The sequence below is a fragment of the Pelophylax lessonae genome (genome assembly GCF_965119305.1).
Source record: "Pelophylax lessonae genome assembly, chromosome: 1".
Lineage (NCBI taxonomy): Eukaryota > Metazoa > Chordata > Amphibia > Anura > Ranidae > Pelophylax > Pelophylax lessonae.
The window spans coordinates 416,038,445-416,057,126 of record NC_138768.1 but is presented as its reverse complement, the minus strand read 5'-3'; the positions used below and the strand labels follow the sequence as shown (position 1 = coordinate 416,057,126).

Below are 18,682 nucleotides of genomic sequence, written 5' to 3'. Positions count from 1 at the left end.
TAATCTCCAAGTGCATTACTTTATACTTATTAATATTAAACCTCATTTGTCATGTAGTTGTCCACCCCTAAATTTTATTGAGGTCTTCCTGTAAGTTTGCTATATTCTTTTGTGAGGTTATTTCCCTTCATGGCTTTGTATTGTCACCAAACTTTGGGAAATAACTATTTATTCCTCTATTCCAACATAAGACCTTTTTTTAAAATACTTTGACATGACTATTAGAGTGCATAAAATATATTACCTTTTATAATCTGTGTCATTCTGAAGACTAACCCACTTTCTGACATGCTGCAGAAAGTGCCTGCAGGTTAATGTGCGTTATGTCAAGACAGCCCAAAAATTGCATATGCTACAATGTTGGTAACACAGTTGTGCTGGGGTGATATTTTAAAAGGAATATGGTGCTATTTAAAATTAATGGGACCACAAGATTCCGAACATCATGCTAAAAAAATCCATACACATTTGTATTTCCACAGCGATAACCAATATTTTAATTATTATTAAATCTGACATCATTTTGGGAGTGTATTGGTGATAAGCAAGGCTGCCTTTACAATATTTGTTTTTCTATTAGTTGCGGATTCGAGATCTTGAGGGGTCTTTAGAAGTGGAAAAGGCCAGCCAAGCACAAACTGCTACAGAGCTGGAGCTTGTAAAAAAGAAAATCAAAGAAGTGGAAATGGCTTATAATAGAGAGAAGTCCATTGCTGAAGATCTGACAGACAAGCTTAAGAAGTAAGTGTCAAAATACAGTATTTGGTCTGATGTGTGAGGGTTTTGTCTTATGGTTATTTCACAGTAGGCCTCTTTGAATATTGACATTTGAATGCTATTGAGTATTTTCCATTTGTAATAGAAATACTTGTTTTATTCTTGGTTTAGATTGGAAAAAGAATATTCGTTCATGATAAATGAGTTTAAAACTGAGGTTGAGAAGAAAAACAAGCTAATTACAGATCTTTCTGCAAAAATAAGTAACTATGAAGACAACTTTGCTTTAATGGAGCAAAACCTTGCTATGGTAAGGATTATAATAATCTCTATGCACAGAATAGACCCCTTTTCTTAATTGTACAGTACAGGACACAGTACAGGCTATATGCAGCCTCCTTCAGATTAGGCAATGGAAAACTGAATTGTGGGACAACACATTTAACGTGCTCCCACTCGCAGCAAACCTCAATTTTTTTTTTTTTTTTTTTTTTGCTAGTGTCCTAAGCTGAAGGATGACCTCTGTCTACTGAAAGCAGGTTTCTGGCTGATGATGTCTGATTCTACTGGGAAAATTAGGAAGATTCCTTGCTTATCTTCACACTAATAAATCTTTCTCAACAAGCTGTGCCACAGCCACTGTAGCTACCCCCCTGCAGCTTTTGGATTGGTGCCTCTTGACCTAGACTTCCTAGACTTGGAAACTGTGCCTGTACCCTGCTTCACAAAGATGTGGGGCCTGCCTTTAAAGTAGCACTATAGGCACGTTTTTTTTTTTTTTCATTTTGGAGTAATAGAGGGCTATAGCTCCTGCCAGTTTATTTATTGCCATCTGTATCCCACTGGGGAGATTTCTCTTCACTTCCTTTCCCATAGCCAAAACAGGAAGTGAGATGAAATCCCTGCAAATTAAGGAAATCTTCCAATGGGGATCCCTAGGTCACCAGATCCAGTGTCCCCATTGGAAGATTTCCCCTCCATTACTTTTCTGGGGACAACCCAAAATTTGGGATTTTCTTTTACTTTAACTTTCAATGATAATGGTAAACAGGACAAATGGAGAGGGTGAATCTCTCTAATGGGGGCACAGATAGCAATAAAAACTGACAGGTGTTCTAATCTATCTCCACTTTGTCCTAAACTAAAGAAAATAAGTTTTGCCTTTAGTTGTACTTTAACCCCTTCATGCTGACTTCACACAAATTTGCGACCCCCTTTGCACTGGGCTTTGTGCTGTGGGGCCGCATATCTCCCTTTGTACTGGGAGTGGCCCGCCCGCAAGAGATACATTGTATCACTCTCTATCCTTGCACAGAAAAAAAGTGTGTGTAAATGCATTTTTTTGATTAGCATCACTGTCCGTTAGTGTCAGTGTGTTTTAAGGGAGGAGGGAGGATAAAAAAAAAAAGCAAAATGTGTACTATTGTTTTTGGGCTGTACTACGGGTACATACAACACCTAACATACACATAGGTGGTATCATTGTGATCGTTGGGAACATAAGAATTGTTTCGGGATATTCTTTGGTGGTAGGTTATGGTGATAGCAAGGAATTTTATTGCTAAATTTGAAAAAAAAAAAGATATATGAAAGTTCAAAGTTATATATATATATATATATATATATATATATATATATATATATATATATTTATATATATATATATATATTTTTTTTTTTGCTATTTTAGGCAGTTTTCTTTCGATTAAAAAAAAAAAAACAGGAGCTATCTTTTACCATTTACCACCAAATTAAAGCCCAATGTGTCCTGAAAAAACAAGGTATAATCCTCCTGGATTCACAAAGTAGTTGTGATGATATTTACAGTTTTTAAGTCATGTCAAAGGCACAAAATTGGGCTTAAGCATTTAGATTTGTTTTACCCTTAGGCGCGAAGGGATTAATGTTGCTTCTGGCCCTAGACCCTGCAGTTGGCACTCACCCTTAGTGTAGCATTACAGCTAGGTGCAGTTAACCGTAGGGGGCCCTACAGGTCCAGGACAGTGCCAATCTGCACTGATGTCATCTAGTTCCTGAAGGCTATGCTAATTCTTGTGGGGTTCCATATCTCCCAATAGCTCCCCTGCTCTATTTCTAGGTGTAATTCCTGGAACCTCTGCCTCCAGCCACAATAGGGTGGACAGCATAAGTGCTTGGGCTATTGGGCAGCTGTGACACTGCAGATGTGTCATGGCCATGAATGACTGTGCAATGCTTTTTCTGCTCCAGCCGCTGTGGTAATTGTGTTACATCCTCTGAGAACAAGTCAGACGGGCTGTAACCCACACTGTGTGCAAATTCCTGCCCCTTGAGACGGTATCTTGTTGCAGTATCTTAGCCCAGTTGTTATTTAGAGCACATGCTCTGCTACAGAGCAAGCATTCTACTGTTTTAGACACATCTCTGCTCCATTGAGGCCCATGTCTCTGTGTACACCTTAACCGGGTTATCCAAAAGCTTTCAGTCATAAGACACAGGGTGACTGCACTGTGTTCCGTGGCACAGGTTGCAAGTACCCCTCAAAGGATTCCCTTACCTATATGGCAGATTTTAGGCACAGGGAAAAGGGGAAAGGTGTGCAGGATAGTCCACTGTGCACAGGGCCATGATAAATCAGGGGTAAATCAGGTACTTCTGATTCAGGTACATGGACCTGAACCAGCACAAAGGGGTTGGCCCTGTACCAGTACAGGATCAGAACCCCTCTCCCTGTTCTGACATTTTTCTCTTATGGCTTGCTACAAAACTGAGGTTTGCTGGGATTGGGAGGGGTTTTTATGGGCTGTTACATAATTCTGTTTGCCAGTGTCCAGTCACCTGTAGGTGGCTGCATATAACCCATTGCTAAGATTTAAAGGAACCTGCATCCTGTATTGTATTCCAAATAAAGGATTTTGAAGGAAAATCAAAAATCCTTATTTTGTGTATAATGTTAGTGTTCTATTGTAAATGTATATGATGCTTAAGATTCTATCTAATATACAGTACCTTTTATTGCCTATAAATTGTAATACGTTTCTAAATATCTCACAGACTAAGAAACAGCAGCTTTCTATAGAAGATGCTCATGGATATATTATGAAAGAACTACAAGGATTGGTGGACAATTGCAGTGTGTCAAGCCTGCATGCGTCAGGTTAGTTGAAGGTGCAATATGACAGATGCATCTGTTAGTGTTTAGAAGTGACCTTTTAGTGGGAATTCTGCAGCTGCCTCCTTAGGCCTCCTCCTTACATTGTCTTGTTTTGATGATATGATTGGAGTCTTCACAGCAGTGCTGTGGCCTTGATGCCGGGTTGAGGGTCAGGCTAGGAGAACCTTCTGTTGCTTGTTCTTAAGTTGATTTACAGTTTGTATTATTTAAGATGACCTTTTGGAAAGGACACGCTGGCTGTACCTTGATTCCAGCCGAGATTAGAGGTCTCTTCAGTGTACCTGCAAAGGGAGCAGATGTTTTCATGGGACTGAGCCAAAGCCTTAGCCCATAAGATTACATATTCACAAAGCCTATGTAGTACCTAACAAGGCATTCTGTTTTTTCCATTTTTTGACATAGAAAAAAGATTTTGTTTTTGGATTGTTCTGTCATTTGCAGATATTTTTGTTCTAATTAAAGCAAAGTTCCAGCCTGTAGAAAAAAAAAATAAATAAAATAAAAGTCAGCATCTACAAATATTGTAGTTGCTAACTTTTAATACCAGGACACTTAGCTGTCCGGGGATCCCTCAATGCCGACAACCCAGGCCGATTTGTTAATTGGCTTCAGGTGCAGGAGTCGGTATTGCAAGTAAGGAAAACCGGCAGTGAAGCCTTCAAGCTTCACGCCTGGTTTCCAACTGCGCATGTGCGAGGCACATTGTGCATTTTTGAATAGTGCCATCCCCTTCTGGGACACACACAGGTCCCAGGAGGCAGCGGGGGAAGAAGGAGGGGCCGGACATGACGCAGATTGCTGTACGGTGATCTTACCAGGAAGTGGGAGCAGGTACCAGTCAAAACCAGGTATCCGCCCCCCCCCCCCCCCCCCAAAAAAAAAAAGGTGCCACATATGGCAGTGGAGGGGGGAAGGTGCAAACAAGCTGAGCTTCCCCTTTTTGGGTGGAGCTCTGCTTTAAACAGCTGTTGACCCAAATTTGTTTAATTTGATAACTTGTAGATACTAGAGGTGCTATATATATATATATATATATATATATATATATAGTATACAAAGATCCAAGGTTTTTATTTTTTACCTCTTTCACTTGATACTATTCACATTATTTGATATCTATAACTTTAAAGAAAAAAATTATCTTTAGTGAATGCTAATGAATGAGAGAGAGTCACTGCATTTTTGCGCAAGAAGCATACACATATAACAAGAAACTATAACCAAAAGCATTTTTAACACAGATTTATAAAGTTACTGCAATTGGACTCGTATACCTAGTAAAAAAAAAAATCTATAAAAGTACAGGTTAAATAAGCAAAGGAATTTATTAAAATTGAACTATTAATTAGTAAAGTAAAAAAGTAGTTGAGCTCTAGCCAAAATGTAATCAAGTAAGGCTCTACCTTAGGTCATTTACAATAACAAGCATAGATAATATACATTTCATGGAGTATCCTAAACTGTTTTATTGATTATAGTTGTAATAATCCATTACCCATATGAATTTAGATTCTTGTGAATGCAACAGTTAGGCCCCTGTCACACAGGCGGACCGTTCAGATCCGCCTGTCCATTTTTCAGGGGAATCTGAACGGATGCCCCATGCATCTCTTTGGGACATCAGATGTCAGCGGAGGCATGTCTGCTGACATCCGATCCGTCAAATCTGCATGGATGGAAACCCTTTTTTCCATCCATCCATCGGATTGGATGGGTTCAGATGAGAACGGACAGCGGGGACCTGACAGCTGTGTCTCCGCACACAGAGCGGAGACACAGCTGCCACCCGCCTGCTCAGGATCGATCCCCCGCTGAGAAAAACGGAATCTGCCGAAGGACTATCGTGTGTGAAAGGGGCCTTAAAGAAGAACTATAGGCAAAACTTTTTTTTCTTCTTAATTTTGGATAGAGCAAGGGAGGGTTATAACCTCTCTATCAGATTATTATTGCCATCTGTGTCCTATTATGGAGATTTCATTTCACTTCCTGTTCCTGTCCCATAGCCAAAACAGGAACTAAAAGGAAATTCCTGCAAAGGGTATTCCTTGGGGACCCCCAGGTCATCAGAACTAGTGTTCCTATTGCAAGATTTCCCATCAATTACTTTTCTGGGGATAACCCAAAATGTGGGATTTTCTTTTCCTTTCACTTTCAATTACAGCAATTAAAAAATGACAGATGTTCTAATCCCTCTCACTCAATCCAAAACTAAAAAAAATATTTGCCTTTAGTTTTACTTTAAAACAGCAACCCAAGACCTGGAGAGAAATTTAAAGCCTTGTAATTGGTCATATTTGTATCTTAGGAAACAATTAAACAAAAAATAGTATATTTTGAAAAAAAAATAAAAATCATAAGCACCTTGTCACTGCATTTTAATTTTTATTCTTATAATTACATTTTTAAACTGTGTTTTTCAGGATTTGCAGTTTCTTGTATTTTATTATTATCCTTGTATTCTTCAGGGACTTATAGTGATAACATTAAACCTGCCAGGCCTGCTGTCCTTGAGGCTTTAAGACATACCTTGACAGATTACCAGAACAAGCTGCAAAGCACATCTAATGAGGTAACTCTGCCACGTTTTGGCTCCAAACATATGGCCTCTGGCCTGCTGTAACTCTACTTTCTGGCTCATTTCAAAGGTTTGGAGTGTGGCAGTTGAGAGAACAGGTTTTCTGTAACCGAAATCATTCCTGCAATCTATTTTACTTCGGACATGGCCCAAATTGATAAATTACAAGATTTAATTTATAGGTTTAGTCAACATTTTGAACTTGGGCTTTTCAGATTATTTGGTTCTGTATGACATCCTGCTAAATGTTTTGGAGTTTAAATTTTTGTTTTAGGTATAAATATTCTGTCAATAGTGTTGTGTAGCTGATTTCAAATATTTTATACAGAGTAGCTTATTTCTGGTATTTTTCTTTCTTTGTGTTTAAGAAAAAAATGGTCCAGTTTTGAAGAGCTTTTATGTTTTGTGGCAAACTAGTGTATTAAACTAAACTAGTGCCATCAGAAACATGAATGCTGCAATTGCTACGGTTTCTGTCCTCAGTTTTTCCTGTAACTGACCCAGAACAATTAAGCATTTCAGGATAGTCAGAAGTCTTGTACTGTGGTCAGTAACTCAGAAAATACTGAGCCCATTGCGCCAGCATAACAAGCAGGGAACTAAGATTTTCAGGAGAGGTCAACAATTGAAGCCGCCACACTTCCTTACTACAGTTTCTTGTAAGCTACCAAGAAACAATGGCTTGATTTCCCTTGGAATAACCTTTCCATACGCATGCATGCACTGTTAGAAGCATTTTACAGAGTACACTCATATTAGTCTGGCCCTGAAGTAACTTATAGTCTTACTGTTCTTACCACAGTTATGCACAAGTATACTCAAAGGAGTGCCATTACAGCTATTTAAGAAGTTCTAAAAGCATATATTTTTTTAAATTAAAATATAAAACATGTTCTACTTCTCTCCTCTTCGGGGTTCCCCATCCAAGCTTGCTATGGGAGCACTCAGAGGAGAGGAGGAGCAGACGCTTTTGTTTCCACCAATTCCTCAACCTCTATGTCAAGACCCCTTCAAGCTTAGCTCCTTCTCCACCCACAAGCCCTGGTACTCAAAATCTGCTAAATCTGGTAGTGGGAACGGTTTTCCAGGGCTGACCTACATATGAGCCACAAGTCCTCTGTCTCCTTCCCATGGCTACTCAGTAGAGCCCCATAGAAGCCTGTTGGAGCTTGTCTATCCCTATCTCCCAGCTGGAATCACAGGGAGTCATGCTCTATAGACTTCTATGGGGCTCTGCTGAGACAGAGAATTACAGTGCAGGATGTAAACAATCCCTGTAGCTACAAGTGTCAGATCTGGGTAAGCGTGAATCTGCTGAGGGGGAGGGTGAAATCTGTTAGCTGCGGACACCGGCAGAAAGAATAACACTGTTTGAAAGTACAAAGTTATCTATGAGTATTATATGAAAGTGCTTTGTAGAGTAGCCTGTATGTGGCATAACAAAGATGACAACATTTATGCCGGTATGGCTGTTTTGGATGTTTGCACTGCCATTATTGCATTAAAGGCACTGAAGGTATATGTCCTTTGTAATATAGTGTAGGATTGCAAAGAAGTTACTGTTTCTACTGATGTGCTTGTCATTTTCAGCTGGAAAACACACAACATGTCTGTGAAGAGTTAAAAGAGAAGCTAAATGCATCCAATCAGATGATGCAATCTTTGCATAATAATCTTCAGGTATACATTATTCTGTTGTCTTTTCCATTTGAATAGAATCATAAATTAATTACTCGCAGCAACAGTTCTGCTCCTTCTGTCTTTACTTTGAAGAAATGACCTTTATACATAAAATGAACCATTAAAGTACCAAGCAAAGCAAAATCGTATTTAAATTTTCTTCCATATCCTTTGACTTATATTATTTTCAGAGTTTTTTTTTTTTTCAGGTTTAAATGCAGTCTTATATAGAAACAAGCATTTCTCTATCATTCAGACCGGATTCAGTTTTTTTTTTTTTTTTTTTTTTTTGCCTAGCGTCTTAGTATTAGAAAAGCAAAGAGTTTCTACTCCTTTTTTTGTGTTCATATTTGTTGATGGATTAATGGTTCCAGTCAATTGTTTTTTTATCTCTGTGGGTGGATCAAGGTGTGTTTTTTGTCTTCAATCAACTGTGTTGCTGCGTGACAGGCTGGGTATCCTAGATCTAGGTAGTCCCCCAGAATCACCCACAAGCGCATTGTGTCCTTAGTATGGAGGGATTTGCTGCAACGGCTCAGCCCTGCAGAGCGACCAGCTGGAGTTTGTCCCCATTAGCAGATGCATACAATGGTTGGACCAGATTCTTCCATCGCAGCCCCTCGTATTGGCCAACGGCACCCAGATCATATAGGATGAGAGGTGCTTCATCCCCCCACATGGAGATTTCCTCATTTGGAGCACTAAGTCTCATGTTTACCTCAGGGCCATGAGTATATCTCCTGATTGTGGAGGGGTATTTGGGTTTACATTGTGTGTATTCCCTTGCCCCTGGGTACTTTCCCTATTACCCCCTTTGACTGCTGTTGGGTTTCCGCCTTTGCCTATTCCTCCTATGTAGGCCTTTATGTGGTGGGTGTTCTTTGGTGTGTGGCAAATGGTGTTAGCCCTACTGCTCTGTTATTCTTTACAGGATTTTGAGGGGAGTGATGCAGTCTATGTGAACACTGGGGGAAACACAGCTCTGTGATGATTTTTTATTGGTTACTGTGCTGTAGCTGAGACAACTTATGTGCTAGGAGAGGCTGCTGTTTTTTCCCCAGTGTGGGGGACACATAATGCCAGGGGCAATTCTGCTGGCGCCATTGTTTTTGTTATAGCGTGTGCGTTTCTCCCCGCCAGCTAGAAATAATTGGTTGAGCTAGAGGGCAGCCCCTTCTCCTCATTGCGGCTTCGGCACCATTGTGTTAGCAACTGCGGTCACATATACACTGCACATTCTATGTCTCTGCCACCAGGGTTATTTCTGGGGCAGCAGGAGGCCTGGTCTTGGTGCAGTGGCATAGGTGCGTTGAAGATGCATTGCTCACGATCCGCACTGGGACACACAAGTACATGGCCGTGGGAAGACTGTATACTGGACCTATGGTCACCGTATTTACTAAGGGCTTCTACTTGGCCCCTTTTCTGACGCTCCTGGCACACACATGGAAGCAACATTAAAGGGCAGCTTCTTCCAGTGGGAGTGGTCAGCCTGGGTGGGGATGCCATCTTTACTGTGGGCTTCTGCATTTTCTGCAAGGAGCAGTTCCTCCCAGTCTTTGGGGGGGTTGGTGGGCCATGTCAGCAGTTCTGCAGCTGCCATTTTATCTATAGGCATCTGCCCTTAGAGACATAGTCCCAAGGGGAAAGTCCAAGAGCGTGGAGGGAGTGGTTCTTCCTCTCCACCCAGTGGGAGTAGCTACTGCAGGGGGCTTGATTGGCCATAAGATGTGCATGGGCAATTGCCTGTCTCCACCATTGGATGCCTTGCTGACAGGATTTTGGTCAGCTAATGCTGCTCCAATGGGAGTCTTTCATCAATCTCCCACAGGTCCTGCTGCGAGTCCTTGGGGGGGATGGGTTGGTCACATTACACCTTTTTTCATAGTGATAGCACATCATGTTCCGTATCCAGTGCTCCTCCCTCTACCCCCCTCTATTCCAGGTGGGCATGTGGCAGAATCCACCCTTCTTCTTCCTGAGCAGATGCAGGAACTCCTCCTTCGTGGCTTAACCTGCAAGTAGTTGCATTTTTCAAGTGTTCTCCTCTGTCAGCAGGCATCCTTTGCTTGCTGATACTGCAGCATTGGCTCCTACTGTACTGAGAGGCAAGATGACTGCAATCCTTTTGCCATGCTTGCTTTTTTCGGGGGCCACCATTTTTCTATACCTGCTTTCTTGCAGGGTGTTTTGGCTTGATGCAGGATCTCCCCTCCAGATGGAACCCATGGCTATGATAAGTGATTGCGCAGAGAAGTATACAGCTGGCAATTTGCATGGGCTCTGCTGGCCATGTCTCAGGCCTTAGTGAAGCAAGATTTTCAATGGTTGCATGCACAATGTTTTTCCTTGCTTGGATGCCATTTTAGTTCCCACGTTTATGCACCTGGCAAGGTGTGTAGTTCCCTGTTGGAGGTTGCTAGCCTTTCTGTTTGTCCTGGTTGCCCCGGATTGGCCACACAAGGCTTAGTTTACGAGTTTCATTCAGCTGGTTGAAGACCTGCTTTGGCGTCTCCTTCTGTGCTCAGATCTTCTCTCTGAAGGTTCTATATTCCACCCTGCTTTACAGTTGCTGGCTTAACGGTGTGGCTTGTGAGGCAAGTGCTGAAGAACAAGGACCTGTCTCCAGCTGTATTTTCATTAAGCTTGGAGCTCAGCTTCTAACTTTCTCTATTATGGCACCTGGAAGACCTACTTTGGTTTTTGCTCTTTTCTCGGAGTTCATCCCCGCAGGTTGTCGGTTGCCGCATTCTGTCTTCCTTCAAGAAGTTTGGATTGCTATTTGGCCCTCAGTACCGTTAAGGGCTGGGTCTAAGCCAGTCCTTTTCTACACTCCTTGGCCTCTTTTCCTGATTCAATGTACCTTTCTCCAGGTGATCACCTGGGTGGTTCCTCCTTCTGGGCCCACTTTACCACCTTGGGAACTGCATGTTTCTTGTCAGCCTTATATGAGCCTCCATTTGATAATATGTGAGAGATTCTGTTCTTGACTTTATTGAAAAGCTTTCTTGGGGGCCATCGCTTCTGCTCATTGGATGTCCGAGATTGCGACTCCTTCCAGTAAGCAATCCTTTTTGGTGTTGCATAAGGGCAAGGTGTGGTTCTTCGCCCTGGCCTTTCATCTTAACTAGGATATTGTCTTGGCCTCCTTGTGTCCCCATCTTTCCCATCCAGGATCCAGGAACAGGAGTTCTTTGTTGCTCTGATGTTGTTGGGGCTATTAGAATTTACCTCTCTTCTTCAGCTTCTCTGGAGGTCTGATGCACTATTCATCAACTCAGAGGGTCCTAGACAAGGTAGCGCTGCCTCGTTGTCCACTATATCCATATGGATCCGTGTACTGGTGATCCAGGCCCACACTCTTTCTATTTATGGCTAAAATAAAATGACACTACAAACATTTAAATAGTGAGCTTAATCATGTGACTGTTTGGTTGAATGTTTGCAATGTCATTGTACTCAGCCATGATGAAGGCCTGCCATCCGAAATGCGTTGGCTGTTTTACAGCTGTTATGCATGTTATTTCAGTAAAGGGAGACTGCTAGTTGTTGTTATCCCGAGTGCCAACTTTTCCTCCAGTGATTTAGGCAGTTTGAGTTATGTCTGGGTTTGGCTCTCTGCTTTGTTGTTTGTTTCTGGGCTCATCCCTCAATTTCTTTCTTCCTGGCACTGCTTTGGAAAGTCCTATCTGTTATGAAGTTTTTAACTGTGTCTTTCAATAAACGATAGAGAACTGGATTTTTGTACTTGGCGTAAAATCCTTTTCTCTGAGTCCATTGAAGGACACTGCACCCATTCAGGCTTTTTTGGCTGTCCGTGCTATTGTCTGGATACTGCTTGCTACTAACTGAAAGCCGAAGGGGGAGGGGGAGGGGGGGAAGGTCAGCACTAGAGGGCCACCCCTTAGTCCTGCTTTGTTTTTAAGTTGCATCTTTAATAATTTTATAGTGAGTACAAAAATCCAATGACTGTTTACAAAAGGATTAAACAATTTAAAATGAGTTAACCTTTGTTTACTGTCTTAAATGCCATTTTATACCTGTTTTTACAATTATATTATACAATTTAAAGTCTTTAAATCACATAATTTGTATTGTGTACATAACAGTTTGGAGTCTATTGATTGATGTTTTCAGAGAAGATTCATACAATTTTCACTCAAGATTTGCACATTTTTCCAATTCAATCTAATTGGAAAAGTGAATGTCGCCTAGGTGAAGGCTTGTGAATATTGTGTGAAAACATAAAAAAATAGACCCCTTTTCTTAGTACCGTCCAGGAACTCCTGTTAATATGATCTCGCTGTTGTTCAGAATGCTCGATCTGAACAGACCATTGCTGAAAAGGAACTGCATCATTTGAGCACTAAATGTGCTGAAAAGGAGTCTGAAATTGCTAGGCTGCAAAAGGAATTTGGAAAAGCACAAGATGCCTGGGAGAAAGAAGCCCGAAGGGTATTAGAAGCTGAGAGTGAAATGCAAAAGATCAGCAGGACTTTCCAAAAGAATAAAGAGGTATGAACGTAGAGACTATTTGGCTTTTTATGTGAAAAGTAAACTGATAAATTAATATGTGTTGCGGACAGTCATTGAAAGCTCTCTGACAAACAGGACCTCCTGAGTTCTGATGTCCTTTTTAAACCGTTCTGGGACAAATGGCTAATGTCTGGGACTAAAGTCAATTTAAAGCTGGGTCAAGAAACACTCTGCCTTTGGCGTTCAGCGTTATGCACTGCACTGTTTTAATCCAGATTTCTAAACCACTTTGGCTCTCACACCTGTTTACCCGTTATGGACCAGGGCAATTTTCAAATCTCTGCTATGAGCCTATTTATTCAGGGATAATTTGATCATAACTTTTTTTTTTTTTTCTCTTTGAATTTTTTTTTTAGATTTTGTTACAAAAATCGCCAATCGTATTCAAGCAGTGCATAAAAAACTTTAACCTCTTAGTGGCCCATCCCCCCCCCCCCCCAAAGATAAAAAAAATTATAATTATCATTACTTAACATAACATTGTAATACATAAATTTGTTGTTGTGTTTTTTTTTTTTTTTTTTTTAGGACAAACCAGGTTTTCTTTTTGTGAATATTGTCCTGCAACAATAGTTTTCTTTCGCAATCCTTAGACAATTAAACGTAATAAAACTAAACAAAATGCACTTTTCTTTTTTTTGAGCAGTGTTAGTTTAAACCTAAATAGTGTTACTGCACATAAAAAGTGTGTATTTTATTCTGTAATTTGTCCTGTTTAAAACAACACTATAATTATGATTTTGGTACAAGGCATTGCAAAGTTATTTACAAATGAAGTAAAGTTTTTTTTAATTTTGCGCTTTTTTTTTCCAGTGTGATACCTGTGAATGTGAAAAATATTAATGAACAAAGCAAACAAAAACAGAAAAAAAGTTTAACTAAATTACTTAATAAATTAGAAGAAAAAATCACCAGGAAAATTACAATTGAATGGAGAAGGAGAATACGGAGTTAAATTAGTGCTGATTAGAGTAAACTAAGGGGTTAATAAGGGGTTCAACAGAGGAACATTTAATTCTGTTTTTTTTTTTTTACTTGGGTTGCTTTAACTCTTCATCTGTAGGTGAGAAACCTAGCTTTCAATGTAATTTTCTGTATTCCTGTCTGAGCAATGTTGTTGATAAACATTGCAAGACTGCTTTTTTTTTTAAGCTCCTGCTGCCGACCTTCCCTGTGTACCCTTCAATGCAGCTGTGATAAATCACAGCTGAATTAGATTGTACAGGGACAAGGGGAATCCTGGCAGCAGAGCAGAAGGACTGGACCTACTGGACACACCCTGTGTACACTACAATGATAACATGTTTTTGGACATGCCTATCGGTCTATGGGGGCCGATATTTTTGTAAATTTTTTTTTTTTTACTTTATAGGTCTCTTGTGGAGGGATCTGGGGGTCTAAAAGACCCCAAAACCCTCCTCTGCACTTAAAAGCATTCAAAGCTGTTTTGAATGCTGTCGTGTTTTTTTTTTTTTTTTTAATCTGGCGCCGGACAGGTTTTTGCATGGAGACCCGATCAGAGCCAAATGCGGCTTTGATCGGGTCTTTGGCGGCTGTGCAGGCTGGTTGCCCGGGTCTCCTGGTGGGATGGGAGATCTGGGCGAGCCGCGGAAGGCGGCAGGACGGGACGGGGGGCGTCCCCTCCCGCTCCTTGTAATGACAGCCGAGCAGCTTCTCAGCCGCATCGGTTGTCATTACAAGACGCCGGTACCGGGGTGATGCCTCTAGCTGCAGGCATCACTCCGGTACAAGCACTTTCCCGAAATATCGGCAATATATTGGGGATATATCAGGGAAAAAGCATATCGGCCCTTGATATTTCGGCTTTGCCGATAATCGGTCAATCTCTAGTAAGAACCCAGAAGCAGTTGATTACATCACTTCTGGGATTGGCAGTGTTTTAAAAAAAAAAAAAAGAGTTACATCCAAGCACGAACGCCCTGTCAGTGGTTTGTCTGAACCCTAAAACTGCTACATCTGCAGAACAGTTTGGTCTGTTGAAAAACAACAAACTTACTGGCCAGATATCCAGGCGAAAATAAAGGAAAGGGAGCCATTTTTCTCAACCAATGCAAATTGTTCTCTTATTGGACAAAGTGGAGATTGTGACATCAGCACTCTGCCTCTCCACCTCATCCAATCAGAGAATACCTTGCATTCAGTGAGAAAAATGCAAGGCATTCCATGAATGGGGACCTGAAAACAACAGCAATAACTGTAGTAGCAGGGACTAGTACAATGATTCTCCACTTCCACAGGAGCCCCACAGGCATGGCATGTACATACTTGCTTTACTCAAAGCAGAACCAATGAAGTATTTATTGAATTACAGTTTCACGGATCTCTGGGGTTTAGATAGAGGAGTCTATATCTATCATGCTTATTTTCAGTATTCTCTAAAATACCTTCCCAAGTTTATTTGCATTTATTTATTTTTTATTTTGAGTTTCCTATTCCAATTCTTTATTTTATCCAATGTTTTTATTTCCTTTAAGGAAACGTTGACTTTCTTGCACAGTTTATACCAACGCCTAGTGGCAGGATGTGTTCTTCTAAAACAGCAAAATTGCATGCTGGGCAATTTCACGTGGCCAGAGCTGTGTGTTGTGTTGCAGGAGAATGTTGATACCCTGATCTCTGACCTCAACAAAGCTAATGAGAAGGTACAGTACTTGCCATAAAAAAAAAAAATGTGTATCACACTGTTTGCTACTTGAAAATTTACCATTACATTTTCTTTTACGATAGGTGTCACATCTAGAGCAAGTATGCAAAAACAAGGCTGTTTTGATTGTGGATCTACAGCGAAACCATGAAAACTCTCTAGACAAGCTGGCTGAACAAATGAAAGCACAGCATTGTACCTGGCAGACAAAGACCAAAGATTTGGAACAACATTACTCTGTTCTCCTTGGAGAAGCTCGTATGAAGGCTCAGGTACAAGTTTTTTCTTTACACACTCTGCCCCTGCATTCTAATGCTGGCCACACATTTTACAACCAGATTTTACAATCTTGGTAGGTTACTGTACAATCGAACAGTATGTTTTGTGGTCAACTTTATTTAACCACTTGCCTTCTGTGCACTTAAACACCCTTCCCATCCAGGCCAATTTTCAGCTTTCAGCGCTCGCACACTTTGAATGACAATTGCGCGGTCATGCTACACTGTACCCATATGAAATTTTTATCATTTTTTTCACACAAACAGAGCTTTCTTTTGGTGGTATTTAATCATCTCTGGGTTTTTTATTTTTTACAAAAAAAAAGAAAAAAGACAGAAAATTTTGAAAAAAAAAAAAAGTTTTTCTTATTTTCTGCGAGTAAATTTTGAAAATAAATTTTTCTCCCTCACTGATGTGCGCTGATGAGGCTGCACTTATGGGCACTGATGAGGTTGCACTTATGGGCACTGATGAGGTTGCACTTATGGGCACTGATGAGGTGGCACTTATGGGCACTGATGAGGAGGTACTAATATGCCACACTGATGAGCACTGATAGGCGGCACTGATAGGCGGCACTGATAGGTGGCACTGCTGGGCACTGATAGGTGGCACTGCTGGGCACTGAGAGGTGGCACTGCTGGGCACTGAGAGGTGGCACTGCTGGGCACTGAGAGGTGGCACTGATGGGCGGCACTGATGGGCACTGATAGGCGGCACTGATGGGCACTGGCGGATGGCACTGATGGACACTGACGGGTGGCACTGATGGGCGGCACTGATGAGCACTGATGGGCAGCACCATCAGTGCCCACACTCAGTGCCCATAGTGCTGCCAGTCAGTGCTCATCAGTGCCTAGAAGAGCAGGCACTGATGGGCACTGACTGGCAGCACTATGGGCACTAATTGTGGGCATTGATGGGGGCACTGATGGCGGGCACTGTGGGCACTGATGGGGGGGCAATGTGTGTGGTTTTTCTACCTTCAGTAATCAGGGCACTGGTGATCAGTGCCCTGATTACATTTGTCTGTGTCCCCAGCGGCTGTCGGCTCCCCCTCCTTCCTCACACTGCAGTGTCTGTGTGAGGAAGGAGCGCCGGCGATGAGAGATGATCTCACATGTTTACATATGAGATCATCTCTCATTGGACGGCTTGATCACGTGGTGAATGGCCGCTGTGATTGGCCATTCACCACGATCTGTGATCGGCCGTGTCCAAGTGACACGGCCGACACAGATTCTCCCCGATGCGCGCTCGCGGGAGCGCGCGGGGGGGCGTGTCACTGGAGGCCGTTTAAAAACGGCCTCCCGAAAATTCGAGTCCGCGCTGCAGCCGTATATAGGCTGTAGCGCGGATGGGAGGGGGTTAAAATACTTCCATGTAACAAACTCAAGTAAGGCCTTTTTTTTTTTTTTTTCTTCCAGCCAGCACCTATATGTTAGCCTATGTGTCCATGCACACAAAGGTATTTAAAGGCATACTGGGAGAGCAGCATTTACAGGCTGGAAAAAAACAACATCTAAAGTGCATTCAGTAGAAGAGCTGAAGAGCAGTAAAAACGCTGAATTCCCCTAAACTTGTGTAAACCCTAGGAGTGTTTAGGTGCGCTTTGAACGCTAATGCATTCCAGTGGCCAGAATAAATGAATATTACGGCCAGTGAAATCCATTAACGCTTAAACGCCCAATGCTTTTAAACGGGAGTGCAATACTCCACTTTATATATGTTTTTAACCACTTCACCTCCGGACGGTTTTACCCCCTTAAAGACCAGGCTATTTTTTTGCGATCCGGCACTGCGTTACTTTAACGCTGTACCCAAATACAATTGATGTCTTTTTTTCCCACAAATTGAGTTTTTTCTTTTGGTGGTATTTGATCACCTCTGCGGTTTTTAGATTTTGCGCTATAAACAAAATAAGAGCGACAATTTTGAAAACGCAATATTTTTTTTACTTTCTGCTGTAAAACATTCCCAATAAAAAAAACAAATTTATCAGTTTAGGCCGATTTGTATTCTGCTACATATTTTTGGTAAAAAAAAATCCCAAACAGCGTATTTTAATTGGTTTGCGCAAAAGTTATAGCGTTTACAAACTACAGGATAGATTTTTGGACGTTTTCTTTTTATTAGTAATGGCGGCAATCTGCGATTTTTAGCGGGACGGCAACATTGCTGTGGACAGATCGGACCCCTGACATTTTTTACACTTTTTGGGGACCGGTGACATTAATACAGTAATCCGTGCTAGATACTCCTGGCTCCTTCCCCCCTGCTTTGGGAGAACTTGTTCTGGCTTGATCCCGAGCCGAACTCTGTATGTCCATTGACACACAAGCCCAGACTCAGCTCTGCCCCCCCACCAGCTTCCTCCTCACAGGCTGTGCTTGACAGCAAAAGGAGCCGCTGGCCTCCATGTCTAATGAGGAAGGAGAGTAGAGAGCCACTGCTTTCGGGCAGAGCAATGGATCAAGATCGGGCTCAGGTAGCTGAACACGGACTTAAAGCAAGGAACAAGGACTTAAAGCATAGAATGCATTAAAGTGGTTCTAAAGGCAGAAGGTTTTTACCTTACATTAAGATCGATAACCTTCTGTGTTCAGCAGCCCCCTTAATACTTACCTGAGCCCCATCTTGAACCACCAATGTGCACTGAAGCCTCAGCTGTCCGAGGACTCTCCTTTATTGGCTGAGACAGCATAGGGCGCCATTTGTTATTTAAAAAACAAAAAAAAAAAACAAGACTTTATTATCACTTTAAGGTAAAACATGTTCTGCCTTTTAGAACCAATTTAGGAATTGGATGCAACCCTTTCCTGTCAAGGCATGCTCTACTAGCTCTGTGAGTGCTTCTTGGACAGGCAACACTTTCCCAGATTAGCAATGCTGTCTTCTGATCTTGGGTTCACAGGTTCTGTAAGTTTTATCAGGGGGTTCATCTGATGTCAGCTTTTGGAGTAAGGTCCATCAGACAGCTCACTGGGTTGCATGCAATCCCCAGTTTTTTTCCTATTTTAGTTGGGCCTGTTAACATTTTGTTTACTATGTTGTTTACTCCTTTTTCGACCTGCTT

The 18,682-nt window shown here is 41.6% G+C and overlaps 1 protein-coding gene across 1 annotated transcript in view; it reads left to right on the top strand.

The window, feature by feature from the left end:
• Positions 1 to 18,682, top strand: part of CCDC171 (coiled-coil domain containing 171) — a 109,378-nt gene that overhangs the window by 42,504 nt on the left and 48,192 nt on the right. Inside the window, exons 8-15 of the mRNA XM_082275063.1 lie at positions 581 to 741; positions 889 to 1,027; positions 3,751 to 3,853; positions 6,337 to 6,440; positions 8,037 to 8,126; positions 12,441 to 12,641; positions 15,158 to 15,325; positions 15,411 to 15,599. Of these exons, the coding sequence (XP_082131189.1) occupies positions 581 to 741; positions 889 to 1,027; positions 3,751 to 3,853; positions 6,337 to 6,440; positions 8,037 to 8,126; positions 12,441 to 12,641; positions 15,158 to 15,325; positions 15,411 to 15,599 (1,155 nt within the window). The remainder of the gene's footprint in view (positions 1 to 580; positions 742 to 888; positions 1,028 to 3,750; positions 3,854 to 6,336; positions 6,441 to 8,036; positions 8,127 to 12,440; positions 12,642 to 15,157; positions 15,326 to 15,410; positions 15,600 to 18,682) is intronic.